Source organism: Anastrepha ludens, chromosome 6 (genome assembly GCF_028408465.1).
Source record: "Anastrepha ludens isolate Willacy chromosome 6, idAnaLude1.1, whole genome shotgun sequence".
NCBI lineage: Eukaryota > Metazoa > Arthropoda > Insecta > Diptera > Tephritidae > Anastrepha > Anastrepha ludens.
The window spans coordinates 49,890,821-49,915,180 of NC_071502.1; the positions used below are offsets into that span (position 1 = coordinate 49,890,821).

Here is a 24,360-nt window from a genome sequence, read left to right on the forward strand (position 1 = left end):
ACACAGATAATGTGCATATCGAAATTTTCTTTATTGTGGGTATATTTCAAGCTGCATATAATTAGTAACGCGGAATCTTCTCAGGCTTATTGACATAGACCATAATTTCTACGTAGCCCCAGAGAAAAAAGTCCAATGCCGTCAAATCGCACGATCTCGACGGCCATTTGATCTCGTTGTTTCGTAAGAGAATGCGTGCTTGGACCTTCGATCTCAATAGCGCTTTTGTTTCATACGCTGTGAAGCAAGTGGCACTGCTCCGTTGAAGCCACATATTAAGTTTTAAAAGTTTGTTATTGTTTCACAATACCGTGCACCGTCCACTGTCCGCCCACAACATTACCGGCCTCATTAAAGAAGAAAGACAATCCGATGACTTCGCCAGCCCAAAAACCCCACTAAACAGTGATTCGTAGTTTTTCCTTGAACGACTTGTCGATTTTTAGTACCCCAATTGTGGCAGTTTTGCTGTTTGTTAGATAAAGATGAAAAACCAGAACCGACCCCTAGAGATGGCCTTCACCCCAAGAAGATTATCTTGTCTATTTGGTGGGTTATGGCCGGTATTGTTCATTGTGAACTTCTGGAACCAAACCAGACAATAACTGCTGATTATTATTCCCATCAGCTTTCATAACTGAATGAGGCACTTAACAAAAATCGACCGTCTTTAGGCAAGCTGAACGACCTCAGATGGGAGCTAATGCCGCATCCACCATACTCTCCGGATATTGCACCTTGTGATTATCACCTTTTTTGTGGACTTCAATCCCATATGAGTAACAAGAACTACTCCTCAAAAGAAGCTATAAAAAGGGATATCGAAGCGTATTTTGGCTCCAAGGACAACACATTTTTTGAGCAGGGAATAAACAATTTGCCTAAACGTTGGAAAGAAATTGTCAATAATGAAGGAAAATATATTATTGAACCATATATTATAAAACCACCTTTAAAAAACGCACGCACTTATGAACTGACCTGATATATTCCTTCCATCTTCGGTCGCTGCTTTTGTATCTTAGTAGTTGTCATTGCAGCAGCTAAACACAATGATTTGAGGAAATATTTTAACAATAAATTTCTAGATTGCTAGGACATAATTGCATTATCCTTTTACAATAATAAAAATACAATTTTTAGTAAACAAAGTTAAGTTCTGCTTAGTTTCAAGCATTCCCAAGTGGTCAATAAGACCTTCATAATTTAAATGAAAAAAAAAAATGATATCTAGGTTACTTTAGGGTGGGTGCGGCAGAATTGGAATGTATTTTTTTCGGCGAGAACTCTTGCGTAATGAACTCGGCCCAGCCCTTTAGTTCGCGGTAAGTTGGGAAAATGCGTGCCCACAGCCACTCAAAGGTGCCAACACAGAACTGTCTAGTTGCTGTTTATTCGGACAGAACATGTCCATGGTGAATGATGCCGCGGATCAGAATAGCCTTCAGTTGCGCCTTGAACATTTTCTGTTTTTTGGAGTTTTCTGATATTTATATTGCATCGTAATGGGCATCTTAAGGTTATTCCACAACTGGAGAGACTTCAAATTCCAGATGGTTTTTTATGAGGAGCTTTTCATGGCAGACATATACTCGGAGGCTTGCCGTTGCTTCCAAAAGGTTATCGGGGTTTTAGTTTCGTGCTCACAGCGGTCGTCGAACTCCAGCACTCTCAACCCATTCGGCTATATTCAGGGAATTTACTTTAAAGAAGATTCAGATGTAACCCCAATTATGCCTTTTTCTTTCATATTGCTGTCATCCACTGCAGCTCTTTGCTGATGTGTAATTCCGTATTTGAAAGTGCTACCCGTGATAAATTCAGAATGTGAATAGTCTTACCTTTTTCATTAGGCTATTTTATAGAAAAAATAACTTCGTCTTCTTCCTCTAATTTATCATCATCCAAGACTTTATTTTAAATGTTTTAGATGAGTTTGCCGTTCAGTACAAATGAAAAATCAAAGTAAGGGAATAATGTGGAATACCATGATGGGCTGCTTTAGTCATATCTCAAGACGCAACAGAGTACGTGAACACTGGATGCAAAATTTACTCTCGATATGCACCGAATTGGGCCAAATAATTTTTTTTCGAAGTCTCTTCACCACAGTGGCACCTAATTGGTGAATTTACAGACTTAATTAAAACCATATTCATCAGACACATAATAAAGGGTGGTTAAGTCTGAAAGGGCGGTGTTGATTTTGAATAAAATAAATTTCTTTTTTAAATATTTTCATTTCTCTTTATTATGATAATATTGATATAGCTCAATTATGTATAAAATAAAATATCGGCCAAATGGCCGCTGCGGCGTTTTCGATGACGCTGAGGCATAATTGAGGTTCTATGCCGATAATATGCCGAATTATCTCATCCTTTAGCTCTTGTATTATTGCTGGCTTATCGACATACACCTTTTCTTTAAAATAGCCCCAAAGAAAGAAGTCCAACGCTGTCAAATCACATGATCTTTGTGGCCAATTGACATCGCCGCGACGTGAGATTATTCGGCCATCAAATTTTTCGCGCAAAAGAGCCATTGTTTCGTCAGCTGTGTGACAAGTGGCACCATCCTGTTTAAACCACATATCGTCCACATCCATATCTTCCGATTCGGGCCATGTCATGCCTGATAGGCCTCATTTTGGAAAAAATATGGCCCAATGATGCCGCCGGCCCATAAACCGCACCAAACAGTCACTCTTTGTGGGTGCATTGGTTTTTCGGCAATCAATCTTGGATTATCATTCGCCCAAATGTGGCAATTCTGCTTATTGATGAAGCCACTGAGGTGAAAATGTGCCTCATCACTGAAGATGATTTTCTTCGAAAATTGGTCGTTCACTGTTGCCATTTCCTGCCACCATTCTGACCATTGACGGCGCTTGAAAGTGTCAAGAGGCTTTAGTTCTTGAGTCAATTGCACCTTGTAAGCGTGTAAATGCAAGCCTTTATGTATAATGTTTATCAACGACGAGCGTGAGAGGTGCAATTGTTGGGCACGGCGACGAGTTGAGGTGGACGGCTCTTCAACTACACTATCGCGAACAGCAGCAGTACGTCTGCAGTACGAGCTGTGCGAGCATGCATTGGTGGTTTCACATTTCCTGCAGAATCGGGTTGCTCAAACTTTTGCACAATTTTTCCGATTGTACGCACATTTGGACGATTAAATTGATCGAAAAAATCATGAAGGGCGCGATATGCATTTTGATTTGAACGCCCGTTTTCATAATAAGCCTGAATAACTTTAACGCGTTGCTTGGTTATGTATCTTTCCATGGTTTAAATAGAATTAATTTGAAATTGAAAAATGTCAAATGAAATGCAGAAGGAAACTTGACGGTTAGGTTTGGTTCACATTCAATATCGGCCCTTAAAATTTAACCACCCGTTACTTGGGAAATTTTTAGCTCCATCGGCTATATTGCTCAAAAATGCAATGCACTTTTTATTTATTTATTAATTCAAGTTTTTTTTTGCATAAAGTTTCGTCATCATCAAATTTTTCTTTAGTTTATATTTAATTGTGGAGTGTAAAACTATTTTTTTGTGTTTTTGTTTTTATTTGAGCAGTTCGGACACGCAAGGTTCCCACACCAATTCTGCTTCGCCGATGTTCCATTCATGCACAGGATTATGCTAAATTTTGTTGACAGAGCCGGCTATCGAGCGAGCCCATGCCACCCCTACAGTAATTGTTGTTGTTCCTTTTGTCTTTTCAGTTTGAAAAAACCATTATTTTTCGAATTAAATATCGATTTTGTTTTTATTCTCTCTTTTCCCTTCTTTTTGCACTCCGTTTTTTGTGTAGCAACTGCCCAGCTTTTATTTATTTGGTTTTCCCAAGGTGTTTTTTTGTTTCTTGTTGTAATTTTTTTTTCAGCGCAAACACCCATTAGCCAGTGGTCAACAGTTCGTTTACCGCTAAAACTATATTCATTTTATTTATGTCAAATTCTATTTTGTTTGTTTGTTTTTGGTTGCCCGGTCGATTGGACTGTTGGTTAAACGTTGAATGGATGCCAAATGGCTGTGCTTCTATGCGTGTGTGTGTTTATTAGAGATCGGGGGGGCAAGAGGTGCACATGCGATGCAATCATTATTAAATATTTAAGTACTTTGTTATTGCTATTCTTCCCCAACACCAGTCGACTGGTGGGAAATTGAGAGATGGCAAAGAGCAAGTGCGAGCTAAGGGAATAACGCACTGTGGGACATTTTACGAAGACTCGAATTAATGGAATTTAATGAAAGGATATCAGTAAAAGTGAATGTTTAGATATTCAGAAAGAATGCGAAGAATGGGACATTCAAAATGAAAACAACCAGCAGATTTTCTGTTTTTATGTTTGATTGATTTAAAATATTGCAATAGTTTACGGAGGTGAAGTTGAGACTGATTGTATGTGACAGATCAACAGGTATGCATCGTCAAGTTCTTAAGGAACGGTCTAGTGAGTTTAGTAGTTTTCTACAAAACAATTTGGGAAATTTCTAAAAGCATTTGAGTTTTTACTATTAAGATATTGAGCAGCTTACTCTAATAAACGGAACGACTGCGTAGAAGTGCTTCATTTCAATGATTTAGAAATTCTTTGTTGTCGTCAAACATTATTTTTAAAACACTAATTTTTACAATAACTGAAATATTGCTGCTGAAATTTTTATCCACTTTTTAATTTACTTTAAGATATGAAAAAAATGTGTATGGAAGCCAAATCCATACCAAACATTGTAACGTAGAATCGTTCTGTCAATTCCTAATGATTTTTTTTAAGCTTACTAGTACTCGTATTATATGATCTTGGTAAACATTGGAGCAAAGATGGGAGAAAAGAATACGTCGATTCTTCTGCTCAACTTTCAGTTATTTGATCAATTACACATTCCCGATTACATTCGAATTCTACACGCTTTTACGTCACACATTAAGTTTTTACAAACATATTTTTGATTGAACAAGTAGTTGAAATCAGAGTGTAACAACCTTAAACGGTTTGCAAATATCAAAAATGACAAAAATGCCCTTGAGCGATTCTACCTTACTATATTTTCATAATAGTCATATCCACCGTTTTATCTCGAATTTTATTATTCTGTTTATATTATAAGCGTTTCTTATCCTTCTTTTCAAAAATTTAAATTGAATTCCGTTCCCACTTTCCGACTTTCCATATTCGCTTCTAATATTATGGCATAAGTTGGTAAGTATTCCGGAAGTCTGACGATTTTCTTTTAACAAAGTAAAGGTGGAGCTTGTCTACGTCTTCAAATAGAGTATAGCGCCATATTTGAGTGGCATAACTTTGAGAGACGCGGCATATGGCTTGAAACATTTGCCATTTTGAGCTGAGATTAATATATTAAAAAAAAAAAACGATTATGCAAGCTGAGTTTATTTGCTGAAAAGATGTGCTTTACAAAGTGTTTCCTCTTTCGCCAAAAAGGCTCTAGTTTTTGAGGTAATTAAAAATTGCGGAAAATGGTCAGAATTTGTTACATCTCTTAATATACTTTTTTATTCCCTTATTATCCCGTTTGAGGACATAGGACATCGCAAAACAATTACTTGTATATCAAATTCTATTAGCTTCTGTACTCTTTGCGATATCCTACGTTTGCTTCACTGCTCCAGGTATTTCATGGACGACCGGTTCATCTGTGTCCTTGAGGCTTCCATTCCAACGCTGTTGAGCTTATGCTTTTCTTGTCCTTTCAGAGAGTGTGCCCGATCCATCGTAATTTACGACCTCTCTCACAACCACAAAAAAAGAAAGCTATTTTTCAATATTTTATTTTTAAAACATTCCTTTTGTCATGGGAACTACTTATATACTGGGACAATTTACTAAGCTTGAAGCATTCCTTAGCACCTTTGCGATCTTGCAACCGAAACAAATCCGTAAAATATGTATGAGCTTATCCAAGAACAATCTAAGTATTATCACCGGCGTTTATGACGAGTAAATGGTTAAGAAACCTTAAAAATGTAAGAACTATAAAAATAATAACTGGCACAAAGGATGAAGTCCGCATGCCGCTGTACCGAAACAGGCCGGTGTTTGTAGAGCATGAAAACTCATTAGCTGAAAAAAGTTAGAGCTACACTTTCATCAATCATTTGTTGAGACAGAATAGTGTAGTGAAAACCGAGAGCGATATGTGAGAGGCGGTGAAATGTGATCTAAAATCTTGAAATAGTATTATTTGAAAAGGTTATTTAAGCTCGGCAGCCGCCGTAGCCGAAAGGGTTGGTGCGTGACTGCCATTCGGAATTCACAGAGAGAATGTAGATTCAAATCTCGGTGAAACAGCAAAATTAAAAGGAAAACATTTTTTTAGTAGCGGTCGCCTCTCGGCAGGTAATGATAAACCTCCGTGTGTATTTGTGCCAGCAAAAAGCTCCTCCTAAAAAATATCTGCCGTTCGGAGTCGGCTTGAAACTGTAGGTCCCTCCATTTGTGGAACAACATCAGGACGCACGCCACAAATAGGAGGAGGAGCTCGGCCAAGCACCCAAAAAGGGTGTACGCGCGAATTATATATATATATATATATATATATATATATATTTAAGCTCGTAATTTGTCTTACATGATTTAAAAAAAAAGTAGCCGAAAGCGCTTTGATACTCGAAAGGGGAGAGTGTTTGAAAAAAGTAATAATTGTTTTTGTCTTTTGTTCATTTTCACATGGTAAACAGATATTTTGCTTTAAATTTGTACTGAACGACTTTCAAATGAAATGGAGTCAAATCATGCATTGCCTGCAGGAAATGATGAGCCAAACTATGCTACAAATTTGAACAACGAACTAATACTTTGTAAGTTTTATTAAGAAGCATTATTGAAAACTACACTAGGTTACAATCAAAAAAACCCAAGAACCAAACCATCCAGCTTCTCTATAAAATCGGTAGTCGAGTCCAAAAATTTGTCATGTTTCCTGTCATATAGTTCTCAAACTAGGGCAAATAGCGGTTTTGGATTAAAGAGAAAGAGGGAGATCATGAAAATCTGTAATATTTACAGCATCTATCAAAACGGCGCTTTAGTGCTACTTGGGGAGTTCCAGACTGCTACTTTAGCCATTTCACCTACATACTTACCTGCCTACAAAATTTTAGAAAATAATAGTCTTTATTTTTTGAAAAAGAATGAATATCTTTTATTTACCTGTGGGCAAAAAGTAAGGTGAATTTATTTGTCAAACTTCGCGGCATTAAAATTTCGCTCTAGTTATTTTTTTCATGAGTTGGCAGCACTGTTAGTAACATCTAGGCCAACTTTCATGTGAATGTCATTATCAGTAATATATTTACGCTTGCGTTTACCAAACGACCAAGAGTGCATTTTTCGATTTTTACAATGTTTGATTTGATTGAGCAGAGAAGTGCCATCAAATTTTGGTTGCGGAATGAAATTTCGGCTGCGGAAACGTTTAGCATGTTGTAGAAGGCATTTGGTTATTCGACCATGTCGCAGAAAAATGTTTATAAGTGGTACAAAGACTTCCAAGAGGGTCGAGAACGTGTTGATGACTTGGAGCGCTCCGGACGACCATCGACGTCAACAGATGACCAACACGTCAATAAAGTGAAGGAGTTAGTGCTCAAAAATCGTCGGTTCACTGTTAAAGACCTTACTGATATGATCGGAATATCAGAAGGATCTGTGAAAACCATTTTGAAAAACTATTTGGGCCTACGAAAAGTCAAATCTCGTTTGGTACCGAAAACTCTCAATTTCTTGGAAAAAAGTCGTCGCGTTGATGTGCGGGAAACGATGCTTTCAGACTACCAGGACAAGCTCAAATGCATCATTACGGGAGATGAGACTTGGATTTATGCTTACGACCCTGAAACAACCGACCAATCAAGCGAATATCGTGCTAAAGGCGAGGCCAGACCGAAAAGAGCACGTCAAAGTCGTTCAAAAATAAAGGTCATGATGACAGTTTTTTTCGATTTTCGTGGTGTGGTGCACTATGAATTCCTTCCACCTGGCCAAACTGTTAATTAGGAATATTATTTGAGCGTTATGCGTCGTTTACCAGAATCAATTCGTCTAAAAAGACCAGAATTATGGACCAACAACTCTTGGTTTTTGCATCACGATAATGCACCGTCTCACACTGCACTCGTTCTTCGTGAGCATTTCGCCAAAAATTCCACGCATATCGTTCCGCAACCACCGTATTCGCCTGCCTTGGCTCCGTGTGACTTCTGGCTATTCCCAAAACTCAAGAGACCACTCCGGGGAACGCGTTTCGAGACGATTGAGGAGATAAAAGCTCAATCGTAGAAGGTGCTGATGGCTATACCGGAAATGGACTATTTGGCATGTTTCGGGGATTGGAAAAATCGTTGGCATAAGTGTATTTCATCGAGAGGGGATTATTTTGAAGGGGATGAAATTGATTTACAAAAGTAAATAAAGATTTTTCATTTTACAACCAAATTCACCTTACTTTTTGCACCTAAATATTGCAAGAAATATATAGGAAAAATATATAAATGTTTTTATATTTACTTGTTTCTTAAAGCTAACATATCATACTTGAAAAAATGTAATATTATATATGAAAAAATATTCCGTTAATATGAATTTTTTTCGTATAAGAATAGAAATACCCAATTGAGTCGTCAACACCGATTCAATTTTTGTGATATTATATTACTTGCTGGTTTGATGCCTGTATTCTGGTGGCCGTTAAACAAAGTTTGTCGGAACACCAACTAATTTTTTCTTTTTTCATTTACAAAATGTTTTAAGGGAACACGAATGCATGTATCAAACTTGAAAGATGAACTAGCAACATTCTTTGAAAACTCTTAATACAAATAAATTGTGCATGTTTATCGAGAGCAATAAATTTAGCCTTCGAACTATTTTGTTTCGGAATCAGCGACCGCTTCCACATTTGAATTGGATGGTTTGGTTCTTGGTTGAAAATAATCATTATTTATTTGGAAACTTGTATTATTAACAAATTAACGCATATTTAAAATTTACAGCAACAAAACTAAATAAGAGCGATAATTACACCACAGTGTTGAGAGTAAACTCACCCATCGGGACCACGGTGCGTATACGTGTCCGACATACCCTTGCATCGCATGCGCTCTCTGAAAATGAAAATAATAGATAAACGCATGAGGTGAAATGAAATAAATATAAAGTATATAGAGAGCAAGATACAGTAAAAAGAGAAATAGTAATAGCAATAAAAGTAAATAGAAATAATAGAAAAAAATTAAATACTATGGAAAAAAGCAGATGTCTATGTGAGGAAACAAAATGAGACGTATTAAGTGACACATTTTGGGCGAAAATATCAAAGTTCGATATGTCCGTGCGGCAAATAACTGTGTAAAAGAAAATAAAAACAGAATACAAAACAACAAAAAAAAAAAAAAAAACAAGTGTTCAGTACAGCTGATGTTTATGAACTAAGAACTGAAAACCCGTAGTTGCAATCAAAATGTACACACATACATACAATTGACCACCCGCAACGCAACAACAGATGCGATAGTGAACTGTATGCAACACGCCACTAGACAATTTCGCTAGCCACTCCGTTGCTGCTGCCCAACCAAACTGCCCCCTTGATTGTTAATGGGTGGTCACAATCTATTCGTGCTTTCATGCCTCTGTCCATTGTCGAGTGCGTCGTCGCTGTAGACAGTAACTGCGCTAACGTTGTCACAATTTACCGCCCCATAAATTCGACTCGAAAAATTTTCCGATGAACAGTCATATGTGCAGCAAACGCCTTCGGACCGTCATTGCTCGTGGACACGTTTCCGCTGCTATTTCCGCCGTCGGTAGTGAATCATGTGCGAACAGCGAGTGTCATTGGACACTGGCAAAGGCAACGCTAACGATAATAGAAAACTTGCTTAATAGCCATGGTCAACAGTGAATTGTAGAGTTATAGTGTCTATTGCATAGCAAGTGGGTACGAGTAAAACACGAAGTGGCAAGAGGTGACGCGGTGCAATGCGCGAATGAGCAATCAAGCAAATTATAATGCAAATGCACGACCAACTGAACTTAAATAAAAATAAAAACAACAATATAAAGCAAAAGGCGAATAATGCGGGTGTGTGCGTGTGTGTGTGCGTGAATAGTGAATGGTGCTGAATGGGCGTGTAGAGCAATTTGAAAAAAAAATACTTTGTTACATACATAGAAACTCGTTAAAAGCTGCATAAATGTGCTATTTTCCGAAATCCGATTAAGTTCTTTCGAAATACCAAAACAACAAGAAAGAAAAGTATAAATACAAATAAAAAATAGAGCGGCCAAGCCCATAAGTACCTAATATTGCGAAAAAAGTCAAACAGCAGACACACATATAATTACATGCTGGAAAATCCGCAAATATGAGCAGGCAGCAAAAGCGCACAGCCTGTCAGCTCGTCAAACCATGTGACTGTGTTTGTAAAAGAACAAAAAAAAAATATGTTTAACTATGTATCTGTGTGCCACTTTGTCTGGCATCATTTGAGTGCCCACTGCTGATAGCAAATAATTGACACAAAAAAAAAACACGAAAGAAAACAACACTCGACTAGCTGCTGGTAAATTTGCAAAGGTCCTTCTTTGACGTTTGTCCGTTTTTATTCAGATGCGCGCATGTGTGTGTGCTGCTCCATATTGAATTTGTTTTTTTATTGCTATTCGTGTACTTTTGAGTGGGTGTCATTGTATTTTACATATTTTCGTGGATGACTTATAGCCGGAAAGTTTCCGTTGTGCAATCGTTTCGCTTGAATGCGCTTTGAAGCGCACTCAGAGTATCTTTTTCACAACTGCAGTCGCATTCGTTTGTACCACGTCCAGCGACAGCATCGAAAACAATCAGCGGGTCAAATAGCAGTGCATAAATCGTCATACATATACACATAGACTTACCGAAATGCCACCAAAACGGAGACGTCGATTTCAAGGACTATACTATCATTCGTCACCGCCCAAAGGTGAGTAAACAAGTTTTATTACTTATTTTCTATTGAATTATTTTTTGTGAATAAGGTTATTTGCTAGTTAATTAAGCCAAAAAGTACCTTGAAGGTGTTAGGCAATTTGAAAATTAACATAGGGTTAAGAACTGAAGTCCGCAAACAACGAGTACAGTGAGTTTAATAAAAATAGCACAGCGACTCATAGACAAGTTTTGACAATTACTATTACAACTGCTTCATATTTAATTTGAATAACATTTTTTATTTTAATAAATATTTTTATATAAATACCATATGTGACCTGGTCTATGAAAAGGTACCTTACGTGTCAAAAAATCATTTTCACTTTTTTGTTGATTCGAATAGTGTGTGAAAGGGTCTTTAAAATGGTGAAAACCAGAAAGTCATAATTTGTTTAAAAGTTTGTTAAAAGTAAAAAAAAAGAAAAGTACAAATACGAAAAAGACTGATTTTTTTGTCATGACACAAATTACAATAACAATTGTTTCGCGTACTCTCGATCATTTTTCGTGGTACAATTGTTTGGCATTTGTTAATACAACAATTGTTAGAGAGAAATTTGGCTACCAGCTTCTGTTCCTCTTCATCCACAGTAGATAAATCTATCTTAACGAAAGCTTTTTCCATATCATCTTCTGAATGAGTCAAATATAGTTCACCATCATCGTCGCTATTCGAACTAACATCATTGTCGTCATCGTTTTTGGGAAAATACTTACTGTAAACGGCACTAAACTCCTCATCAACACTCATTTTTCACTATTTTGTGAACAAAAGACTAACAGAAATGATTACATAAACGTAGTAGCAAAAAAGCCTCGAAGCAGAATAAGGAGACGTAACGCAGCTGTCAACTGTAAAATTGTCAATTTGACATCATATACGTAGTCAGTGGCTTTAAAAACCTTTACAAACATGTGTCACTTATTTATAGTTATTGTTGCTATTTGGAAAATTTAAATTATTTTTTCTATGTTTGGAGCGCCATCTTAGATATGCCATTAAAAATTTTTCAAATTTGACACCAGAATCGTATTCAGTACTTCGAAAAAATTTTGTCACCGGGTCTTATAAGTTTTTTTTGGCATGGATGTCGGTAAAAAAGCTAACTTATTTTTTAAAACGATTTCTGCGATTTGCATTAACTTTTTCTTATTTAAATAAATAAATGTATATAAAAAAATGTTTTTCACTGCTTCTGTAATTTTATTGCTACTGTGATCTATGCTGAAGAAAATAAGCCAAGCCGGATTGAAAAATATTAATATTTAAAAAAGTTACAAGGGTTTTTAGAAGTTTAAACTTTAACTGCTGTTTTCTCGAAAACTTGTTTTCGCACGTAAGGTACCTTTTCGTAGACCAGGTCACACATGTGTAATACAAGTTTTAAGCTTATAAAAAAATTCCATTAAAAGCATTAAAATTTTACACTTTTTAGCCGGAATTTAAAAAAATGTGTAGTACGCAGTTTTATAGTCACTCATATTTCGGTCCAACAAAGTAATTTGAGGTAGTACAAAGGTTATGTAGATTTTTGACAATTTTCTTGGCTGGTGGTCTTATGCCTTTCTCCATATATGGCAGAGAACATTTTTTTATATGGAAGGAAACACCTAGTAAAGCAAAAGAATTGTCAAAAATTAGAAATATTTTTGAAACACTTAAAACGCGCACTTTATTACATATATCCAAAATCAGCCGGCTATAAAACTCCGCGCTCAAAATTTTTTCTTAATATTGTGTTAAAAATATATGAAATTTTGATGAACATTTCTTGCAAGTGTTTTTAATTTGCACGAAGCGTGAAACTTGGATTGTAGGCAAGTAAGCTATATTTTCATTAATAATTAAATAAGGAACAATTAAATTGCCAAGAGTAATTCATAAGTTTGTGTGTTATAGGTATTAAAAGCACTATATGTAGACTTCAGTTCTTGATTGTATATATAGATATGTATGATATTTCATGCTTCAAATAAGGAGTATTGAAAATCAAAATGTTATTGTTATTGTTGTTGTAATAGTATACATAAATTTGTTGAGAATGCTGTTAAAGTGACAATCTTTGATCCGATATAAATTCGGGTCACTCCGGTAGCGTAGTGGGCACACCTCTCAGTTGAGGACCCTAACTACATTTCTCAATTGTGGCAAAATGAAATCTGAATATAAAAAACCAAAAACCAGGAAAGCTGAGATGGTAATCGAATGGATGATTAGAAGAATTAGTCTCAGGAGAAAGAAATCCATTTCGTTTGTGTACAATTTTTGCGCAAATGGATTAAAACAGTTTTAAGATCAATTTTTAGCTCCTGGGCGATGCTACGACTACTAATATGCCAATCAACTTTGATTACGTCTCCAATTTTATCGACATTATCGACATTTTCTTAACATCAAGAATGTCTGAACAGAATCGACTAAAAAAAATTCCACGTAAATACAGCATCGCCACCATAAACACCATTCACTTGCATTTTCGCATTTATCAAAGAAAAACTGTAAAATCTACCGAATAGCACACTGTAACTCACAACTGAATGGAACAAACAAAAAGCAGGAAAAGAATTTTTTAGTGTGAAATGCCGACTTGACAACGAGCATAAACTTTGAATTGTTTGACCGATGATTTGCGAAAATATAGATCACTTAAGCCATCTACCAAGAAAATAATGAATTATTTTTTCTCCAAACTAAAATAATCCAAGCTAAATTAGATCATACTTTCAACGAGACGCTTCATATGCACTTCTATATAATTTTTATTTTTGCCCTAAAGTAATCAGGTAACCAAAGTAGTAAGAAAAGTGCGAAAAATATCATCAAAAAGTTTAGTAATAAAAAATAATAATAGCAACACAATAAGGCAGTTTAGTTTTTTCTAATGAGAACAAAGAAGCGAATATATAAACCTGAAAGTAAATTATAAGCGAACCATTTTTGTAGCAATTGAGAATTTTTTGTTAAAGTGGGCCAAAGTTTTCAATTTCGTTTTCCATTAAATTTTTTATATTACTATCATATATATATATATATATATTATATTATATATTAATAAAGTTTTATAAGTGGACTTCTATTCGAAATTTTATAGGTAATATTGAAAAATTTTGAAATTTTTATTATAAGTATTGTAATTTTTGTGGCACATTTTAACCCAGTGGCTTTCTTTTTTACGGCCCAATTTGACCTCTTTTTATGAAGCGTCCAAAAAGTTCTGTTATCGTTTTTTGCTAAATTATGATGTGAAAATATTCGTCGGAAAGTTTCAGTGGTAGTTGCCAATAACTAATACTCGTATAACAGCTGCGATCTTTATTATGTACGCTTCTTTTTGTTTTGGCTACAGGTGAAAGAAAGGCAAGAGCTTGTGCAGCCTCCAAATATAAACTACTAAACTATTGAGATAAAGGAAAAAATCAAAAGCATAATAAAAATTTACATGAATACCATCACCAACTATTTATTTCTTAACTTTGAAAAGTGAGTGTGACATATCCGTGGTCCTTGTTAGATTAGGATGAGACGATCAAGGGATAACAGGTAGAAAAATCAGCCAAAACCGGAGAGAGGGTTTTGGGAAATATCGAACAAAGACTATTTACCGTTGGGCTAACCGCTTTGTACTAGTGATAAAACTCATTTGGTGGGTATCCGCTTATGTTGTAAGCAAGTTAAAGCCTTAATGCCCAATTCTTTGCCCCTTGCGAACCGGATAGCTGAAAGGAATATGCCGAGATGATTACTCCTCACATTTCAAAGAGCTGCTGAAGAAAGGACTCAAAGGCCCCAGACCAAGACTAGACCAGCTCTACTGTGCCTGAGGTGGAGTAGTAGTTCAGTGGACGCCGCTTTAGAGTGCTGTAGGTTTATCTGAAGAGAAATCATCTTTTTCTTTGGTGCTTTCGCTTTCCGAAGCTCAAAACCCAATGTTGATGATGGACACCTATGAAATGGGTGCATCACCAGCGCTATCAACCTCAGATATGCCGGATTAATCCACAGGGGTGCTTTTTCTGCCTTAGTTCTATCGTTTCTCAGTTTTTTTGGTTTTGAAGAGGCATAGCTCCTCGCTTTAGTGACACACCACAAACACTCGGCATTAAGTAGAATAAACAATGTCGAAAAAGTCCCAATGGCTTCTTCACCATAACCATCTTTCAGTTGTCCGTGAGTAGTACGGGTTTACCATTTGAGAGGACATGATTCATTTCCTCTAGAGAAGAGAATTTGGTGTGAAGATACGGGCTTGAGGATGTAATGTTAGATTCCTCCTATATAGCAGTTCCAGCTTGGCTCTCTTTCTAACCTTCCCCACCCAAGGTACATCCGCCATGTACCTATATGGTAATCGATCAGAGTAGGCGCTCTTGCTTTACCCTGTCAGCGGTTTAAACTTTACAGGGCCCTTACAGAAAACTGGTGCTGACTACTCTATCCTTCTACACTAAATTAGGAGCGAAAATGGTTCCGCACGCGGTACGCTATCTAATGAAACCGGATTTCTGATTGTACCCTCATAGTCGTTGTTAATTTCATACAAAAAATTAAAACATCCCGCAAACTGCACATCCTAATGGTTAATGGTTAATGGTTGTAGAGGGTTAAGGTATGTCCCTTTAGCACTGCGACCATATTGATCTATTGTGCACCCTATGCTGTCTATTGACTGTTAAGTATGCTTATGAATTGTACCAGCTCCTTCTGAGGGAGTGATTGAAGGTCTTCATCTGTAAGCATGAACTTGTTTAAAAACCTTTTCCTTCTATGCGTCAACTCCGGACATTCGATAATAAGATGTTCTATAGACTCCTCATTTTCGCAGCAAAATCTGCAGGTGCTGATGTTAGTTATGCCTAATTTATGTAAGTGTTTGTTGTAGGTGAAGTGACCCGTGAGGGCGCCTGTGAGAGTGCGAATGCTCTTTTTGTTTAACGTGAGAGCCATGTTAGCTCTTTTAGCGTTGAAACTTAGGAACTTTTTGGAGTGTCTAAGACCCTCTACGTTGTTCCAATGCTGATTTAAAGAGTTTTGGCCCAGTATTTTACTTTTTGTTTCAGGCTGTTTTTGTTGAATCCGAACATGGGACTAGGTCCGATGAAGTTTTCATCTGCCCCCTTTTTGGCTTGAAAGTCTGCCTTTTCGGTGCCGTCATATCCCTCATGTCCTGGTACCCAAATTAATGAAACATTGTTTTTGGATGCCAGGTTATTGAGTGCCTTGTGGCATTCTAAGAGGGTTTTTGAGTTGTAGGTATAGCTATCTAAAGCTTTTAGAACTGATTGGCTGTCCGAGAGTATTCTAATCTTTACTTTCTTGTGGTTTCTACGTTGCTTGATGTTTGCTGCTTCCATTATGGCGTATAATTCCGCTTGGAAGATGGTGGTGTCCCTGGTGAGAGTGAATGATTTGTGGATTCTGGGCCCCACTACTCCTGCTCCTATACCATAAGGTGTTTTTGATCCACCAGTGTACCATTTTTGTGAATCATCATTCATCCATTTTGGGTTTGTTCCTCGATCCTCACAGGAAAGGTAACTGTGTATCCTTTTGTGAAACAGAGGGTTGGGTCAATGTGGTCTGAGACTTGAGCCATGCTTATGGTGTTTTTGATTTTATTTAGGATATTTAGGTGACCGGTGAGGTTCCCTAATTTGAAATTTTCTTTCATGTGTAGCACGAGTGCTTGCGTAGCTGCTTCCTCTTGGATTGCTATACGAAGTGGTGGGAGATTAAGGGGTGCTTCCATGCCAGCTGTTGGGGTAGTTCTCATAGCCCCTGTGATGCATAGGCAAGCAAGCCTTTGTACTTTTCCCAGTTTGGTTATCGCTGTTTGTTGGATAGATTGCACTTCTAACCCCACGGTATTTTTTAATGGAGATAATGCGTGAAACCATGAAGTAAATTTTTTTAAAATGTCAACTGAATTTTTTAAGAACCTTAAACATTCAAAAAATTATAGTTGAAAACCGTGAAAGTTTGTGGAAATTTTCTAAATTTTTAAGTAAAGTTTGAAACTTGATCTTATATGGATTTTGTTAAAAATGAGCCATATTTTTAGACAAAAATAATGAATAATCAAGAAAAAGAGAAAAAAAGTCAAAACTGGTCAAACTATTGAGGTGCTATCACTCGTCGCGGGCTGTAATTGGCCTCTAATCTCCTCCTAATTTCGAACACCGTCAACAAATTTTTGATCCTGATTGCTGTTGGGCTAATCGTGAAATATCAGACACTTTTTGCAAATGTATATTGCCAATTCCTTGTTAAAGGTCTGCACATCTCTCTGAAAATTTATGCTAGCCATTTCGTAAAATAATATTTTCCTAGTTCTAGTATTAAACGATAGCTCGATTTTTTTCTTTTAATTTCGGCTTGATAGAACTCACATACACACAATTTCCAACAAATTGATTTCTCCTAAGTACTTTCAGTCCATACGACCAACTCTTCCCGACACATATCTGTAGATAAGATAACTGCCAATTAAACGGGTTCCGTTGAAATAATTGAAATGCAAATAAATTGTGAAAATGACTTACACAAAAATTCCACTTGTGAAACTTAAATGGTGCAACATAAAATCACACAACTTTCAACATTACACACTTATGTTGTTAATATGTTAATATATCTGCCGTTAAAACGGCAGTAATGGCAGGCGATATGTGGCCTAAAACGCTTTCGTTCGGAATGTTTATGACAAGAGTCACGCGAAATTTGCACTAAGGTGCTGGAATTTTTACAATGCTATGCTAACATAGCACATGTAAATTAATAAAAGGTAAACTTCCTTGATGGGGGATGAAGCAAATAGAAAAACAAAAAGAATATTGCGCATTTGTACTTGTCTTACTGTACACAAACAAGTGTTCCATACACTTGAGCACGAAAAAGCATAAATAAACACGCAAAACTTAATTAAAGGCATAAAAACTTAGGCGAGAACGAGAATGTGGAACAGTAGCTGTTGATATTTTGGGAAGTTATCGGCGTAAATACTCGTAGATATGCATATTTGAATAAAATAACCCGATAGGGAAAAGCTGGAGTGGTCTCGTCAATTGTGAAAACCTTGCTTAGCGCATTACTGTTGCGGGGTAAAGTTTATAAGTAATACAGGGTGGCAAAAAATAACTGTATACAAACTTCTCTGTGCAATTAGAAGAATTTAAATTTTTTTTTGCGAATGCCCGTTCTGTGATTGTTGTGTGTGTTCTGAAGTACAAAAAAAAAAGGATTCGTTTCTGTTCCAGCTCTTTTTAAATACTTTGTGTAACGATGTCAAGTAGTCGCTCAGCTATTATAGCCCTGCATCAGCTAGGAGCCCTGCATCAGCTTGGAGTTGCACGTTCATTGGTTTCTTGTGCAATCAAACGATTTAAGGAGCTTGGTAATGAAGGTGAAGAAGAGGAAGAAAACGAACTGTTAACCCGTCCAACAACCGAAAAATCATCAAAAAAAGAGTTCATCGAAATTCTATGGTTTCGATGAGGAAAATCGCTCGTGAGACAGGCATCAATCGTAAACCAGTTCGCCTTATAGCAAAAAAAGAACTTGGACTTAAGCTTTATAAACTACAAAAATGCCAGCTGCTCACGGATGAAAACAAGAAAGTAAGACACGAAAGATGTCGCTCCCTGCAACGTCGGGCCGCAGGTACGGGCTGGGAAAATTTCGTATTTACGGATGAGAAGCTGTTTACCTTTGAAAAAGCTCACAATCATAATAACGACAGAAATTGATCTACAGAAGCTCCTGGACCTTCGTCCATTGTTGAACATCGTCAAAATCCGCGATCTGTCATGGTATGGGGTGGAATTTGCGCCAGTGGCAAGACTCCTCTAATTTTCATAGACCAAGGAGTGAAAATCAATAAAGAAGTTTACCGTCAAGACATATTAGAAGCAGTTGTTCTTCCTTGGCCCTAGCAGCACTTTGGTGACGATGAGTGGACGTTTCAACAGGACTCGGCACCAGTCCACAGAGCAAAAACAACCCAAGAGTGGTGCAAAGCCAATTTGCCGTCTTTAATTACTTCCCAAGAATAGCCACCCCACTCACCGGATCTGAATCCGCCAGAGTACAGCGTATGGTCGATTTAGGAAGCAAGGGCCTGTGCAAAATGCCACAAAATTTTGGAGTCCCTGAAGCAAGCGTTGCGCCGAGAGAGGGATCGCATAACGGTAGACGAACTACGGCCTATAGCCCAACATTTTTTGAAACGTTTCAGCTTGTGTATTCGTGCTAAAGGTGGTTTGTTTTGAGCTACTATCAATGATACATTTTTGTCATTAAAAAATGTTGTATACACTTATTTTTTGTCACTCTGGTTGGTTGGTTTAAGGGTGACCCCGCATCGCAGTGCCACATAGACCGCAAGTTGGGTCCGTTGTGTTGCCCTAGAGCTCATTATCTTGTATGATTTCTCCACTTAACCGAGATTTTTATTATAGATTTTGGTCAAGGATATTAATTCGTTTCGAGAATTTGATGGGAGACTCGATTTTCAGGTCCAAGAGTACTGAAAGATTGTCTATTGTTGGAGAGCCTAGAAGAGCGAGTCGACTTCTGGCTAGACCGCGACAACTGCACAGCAAATGAATGCTCGATACTTCCTCATCTTCGTCCGCGCAGTATCTGCACAGGTCGTTTAGAGGAACCTCGAGCCGACGTGAGTGAGTGTCCAAAAGCCAGTGGCCGAATAAGAGATATTTATGCCTTAGTTCGTGTTTCGAAAGACTTATAAGGGTTTTTGTCTGTTTCAGATTGTAGGATGGCCAGATTTGTCTGTTCGTAACGCAAGTAGTTTCCACTCACCACCTCCGATCAGCAATGCTGTGAAATTCTCGATAAATGATCATTTTGTCATCCTGTAATTGCGGTTTTTTTATCACTTGATTTATCTGCTTCTGATGCAGTGGAGAGCATAATCAGGAAGCCTTTATTGAGCATAGTTAGAGCTCTGCTATTTAGGTCTATTAGGCACCGTTTTCCTTAACCACTTGCCCCTCTTTTAAAAGTAGTTTGATCATTCCTCTTTATACAACCTTCACCTCTATTGGCAAGAAACGGGACGATGATGGACCGGTCGACTTTCACAAGCTTCTATTGAGGCGAATTTTTCAGCAGCAATGCCATTCCGTAGATCTGTTACAACAGCCGCCGCAGCCGAATGAGTTGGGCCTCCAATCAGTCTTCATCCCCGAAGCTTCTAGTGAGTCGCTATCGATTTGTGTGTGGCTTCTTCTTACCCTGATGGAATACAATCCCCTCCGATCGCCAAAATCTGGACGCTTTTGGGCAATTAATTTTCATAAGGCCCATGTTTTGACTTTGTTCTCACTTGATGTTGCTACCAACCGTTGATTTCTATTCGAAGATGGGATTCTGGTTCAGGTTTTTTGTGTTAACTAGTGTAATACTCCTTCATCGTGCTGTTTTTTGAATCGAACCATAAAACTTGCTTAGACTGAAGAGTTTCTAAGTCCACCTTTTATAAAAGCCATCTATTTTAAACAAAAAAAAAGCATGATTTCCTAAACATAACTAACTGATTTATTTACAGCTTTTCTATTCAGTGATAAGCACCTTTGTTTAGTCACCCAAAATGTAAAACTTCATGAACGTTGTGGATTTGCTTTCAGTCACCTTTGACTGGTATACGCAAAATGTTGCCTTAGATGAAAAATAAGTGCTTGAGGAAAATGACTTCAACAGTTTTTTATTCTTTCCTGTAAAACTAGGCTTATTAACTTTTCTTTCTGAGTTAGCTATTTGGTATTCAGGTGATTCTACATGGTTTCCTGTGTAACTTTTAGCCGCGGTGTTATCAAAAAGTGCTTACATGGTGGCTAAACTCAACGATTCCATTATTTTGTCACCAATTTCAACAGATGGTTTTCCCTAGCGCAGTGCATCTCAAATAAAGGCTAGATTGATTATTTAGACGACTACCAGGATTCATTACGAAAGTGACCACATCAATATTTGTACACTTTCAATCTTCATTGCACGCAGCCTTAGAGTTTTATGCATTTGCTTATATACAATAGAATAATATTTGTTTTACATGCTCCTCTAACTGCCCATTTTGCAACTGGTATACTTCTAGTCACACTCGTACTAGTATGACTTCTTCTGCTGAGTAGTTTGGCCAGACCTTTCACTGCAGGCTAACGACATGCGTGCGTAAATATATGTTTGCCTCGCAAAGTAAACAAACATGTAGATATGTGTATATGAATGTATGCCTATGAAAATATTTAGATTTGCTTAAGCTTACATACTTTAGAACAGTACCTAAGCGTACTATAGTAATTAAAGGCAACAAGTGGCACTGTTCCACAACGCGTCTCACACATTTCGTTCTTGCCTGCTTTTTGTAGTATTCAGTAAATGGAACAGCGGAAATATTTAGTGTGCGATTTCCGCTTGGTTTCCGGTTATTTTGATTACTTTCGTGATAATACTTAGTAAAGCCTTTCAGGGAAGGAAAGATGTTAGAAGTAAGCTGTACACGAAGTGCTGTGAATATTAATAAGAATTTCATATAGACACAGATAGGTGAATGCTTGTAAGTATTTGCATAAAATTAACACTGACAACTTAATTGCGCGTTTACGGATATGACAAATTGAAAGTTACTTGAAAAAATAGACATGAATCAGTGCTAATTACGGGAAAGTGTTTGAGCTGGTGGTGGTAGTACATGGCGTATGAGTAATTTTAATCATAAACCCAGTGTTTCCTGGATTGCGAAGTATTCAGCGGCGCATAAGAAACAATTTCAAATTTAGCCTTGGAGGCTATTAAAGGGTTATGCAGTCAGTACCTCCTAATAGTCTATTTTCGTAATCCACCTACACATGTGCATATGGCTACGTAAAAATATATACACATGAAATCCATGTAAATCGGACGAAGTAAATGTAAATCGAAGTATTCACGCATATTTATAGCGCGTAAAGCGCATTTGTTAGTCAAAACAGAGGATGCGGACACAGTTGTTAGAGTCAAATACGAGAAATCGCGATATTACTTCTAGTCTGTCCGTGAATTTGACAGAATCAGCTGCCTTTGCTGACCGACTACTAATAGAGGTTTGTTGATATTTTGTTTTCTTTGTACATACAACTTGTTTTTACCACTTCTATTCCATGTTTCTATTATTCTAACCTAACTTTTATTTTTTATTTACAAAAGTTCGTTATTGGGCTTTATAATTGTGCATACAATAAAGAACCAGGATCCCTTCGCTCACAAATTCAAGAAGAAAAAAGCTCGGAACCGTTCGGAAAATAGAAAAAATCCCCACTTCTCACTCAGGCAGAAACATAGTCTTAAGTTTTACTCAAAGAAGCGTAATAGAAAAATGTTGAGTTATTGAAGGAATGTAAATATGTTCTTGCCCATACGTCTATTTGCATACGCCTCGATCTCCTTTGCCTCAGGGTGAAATAGAGCTGAGAAATAGTGCTATCGATATTAAAAGGCAAAGTTTGAAGGAGATCTATTGAATGTGATCTGGTTCAGTGATGGTAGCGCAAATCAGCCGTTGCAGCCTATTAATACTATATTTGTGGATACATATTTAGCCCCAATGTCTTGTCACCTATCCATCGAACTGTAGGAGATATTCAGATTACCGTGCGAATTTAGGAGCTGGGTTCCGAATGCAAATACTGAATATTCTCGACCAATATCTTCCAGTCTAACTTAAGTGTCTAGTATGAACTTCTAGTATTTATTTCACAAGACGATAGAGAAAAGTCTGACTGTTTAGAGAGTGTATATTGAAGTTAAGAATTTTTTTTATTGTATTACTTATATGTAAATGAATGTTTATTTTATCGAGGTATAAAAAAAGAAAAAAACAAAACAAGCCAGTTCAAATTGCTCTACCAGCTATCAAATTATGATAAAGGATTTTGCTTGTATTTCTCGCTCATTTTACCTGGAATTAGGTTTTTTTTCCTTGCCTCCAACCAACGCGGTTTTGTTAATCTATTTGATATTTGATTTGGCTACCACTCCTAAGTGGTGGAAGTGTCCACCTGTCGTTGTTTAGGAACAATGCCTTCTTTACTGCTTGGAGCGCCATCTGTGTTTCACATTTTTCTGCAGAAGGATCGCACAGATGGTTGATGACTTCGCTAAATTTAGTGTGTCTGCGCTATTACCGCGGTCGCCCGCTTCCTCTTGCTGGCGCCACTAATGCAATGTGTAACTGTTTGTGTTTGCTTGTTTTAACAGCCAATAATGCGCTGACTATTATGAGGGAGTAAGGATGAAAAGGATGGGAAGGATAAGGTTTTGGGTTTTTGAGGAATGAGACTTCTTTTTTTTTATTTAGTAAGAGGGAAAGTAGGCAAATTTGGGAAAGTGCGAGGACCGTGCTTTACGTGGGATTCGAAGCCGCAACCTCTGGGATGGCCAATTCCACGTGAAGTGATCCAAGTATTTTTGATATTGTTAATAATTGTACTGTAAATTGGTTCATTTGTAGGCTCGGATATATTAAGAAGTACGTAAGCAAATTAAAAAAAAAAAAATTAAATTAAATTAAAAAAAATTAAATTAAATTAAAAAAAAATTAATTAAAACTTAAAAATTTTGAGACATTTTCTTGAAAATTTTCATATAAAAGTTTTTAAAGTGAAATATGTTTTTGGGTCCTTTTTAAAATGTTTGTAATGTATTTTTATTTATTGTTTAGGATAGAATATATCGGGAGTTTTTTCAAGAGCTTGAGAACTTAAAACTATAATAAAGAAGATTATTTCATGCAAATGTTGACCGCGTCTGCGCTTCAAATGGTCCATCCGCTTAGTCCGATTTTGGCATACTCTTTCCAATATTTCGGCTGGTATCTCACATATAAATGCTTTAATGTTGACTTCCAATGCGTTAATTGAAGCAGGCTTGTCTGAATAGACATGAGCTTTGACATAGCCCTACAAAAAATAATCTAAAGGCGTTATATCGGACGATCTGGGTGGCCAATTGACAGGTCCCGAACGTGAAATAAAATGTTCACCGAACTCGCCTCTCAACAAGTCCATTGTTACGCGTGCTGTGTGGCATGTGGCGCCGTCTTGCTGAAACCACATGTCATGCAAGTCAAGCTCTTGCATTTTGGGCAAAAAAAGTTGGATATCATTTCACGGTAGCGCTCACCATTCACAGTTACGTTACGATTCGCAGCATCTTCGAAGAAGTACGGAAGTACCTCCAGTCCATAAACCGCACCATACTGTGACCTTTTCTGGATACATTGGTAGCTCTTGCAATTCTTCTGGCTGATCTTAACTCCAAAATCGACAATTCTGCTTATTTACGTACCCATTGATCCAAAAA

General features: G+C 37.1%; 1 protein-coding gene across 1 annotated transcript in view; it reads left to right on the forward strand.

The window, feature by feature from the left end:
* Positions 1-24,360, forward strand: part of LOC128866525 (uncharacterized) — a 118,149-nt gene that overhangs the window by 16,767 nt on the left and 77,022 nt on the right. Inside the window, exons 2-3 of the mRNA XM_054107338.1 lie at positions 6,712-6,831; positions 9,025-10,995. Of these exons, the coding sequence (XP_053963313.1) occupies positions 10,935-10,995 (61 nt within the window). The 5' untranslated portion in view covers positions 6,712-6,831; positions 9,025-10,934. The remainder of the gene's footprint in view (positions 1-6,711; positions 6,832-9,024; positions 10,996-24,360) is intronic.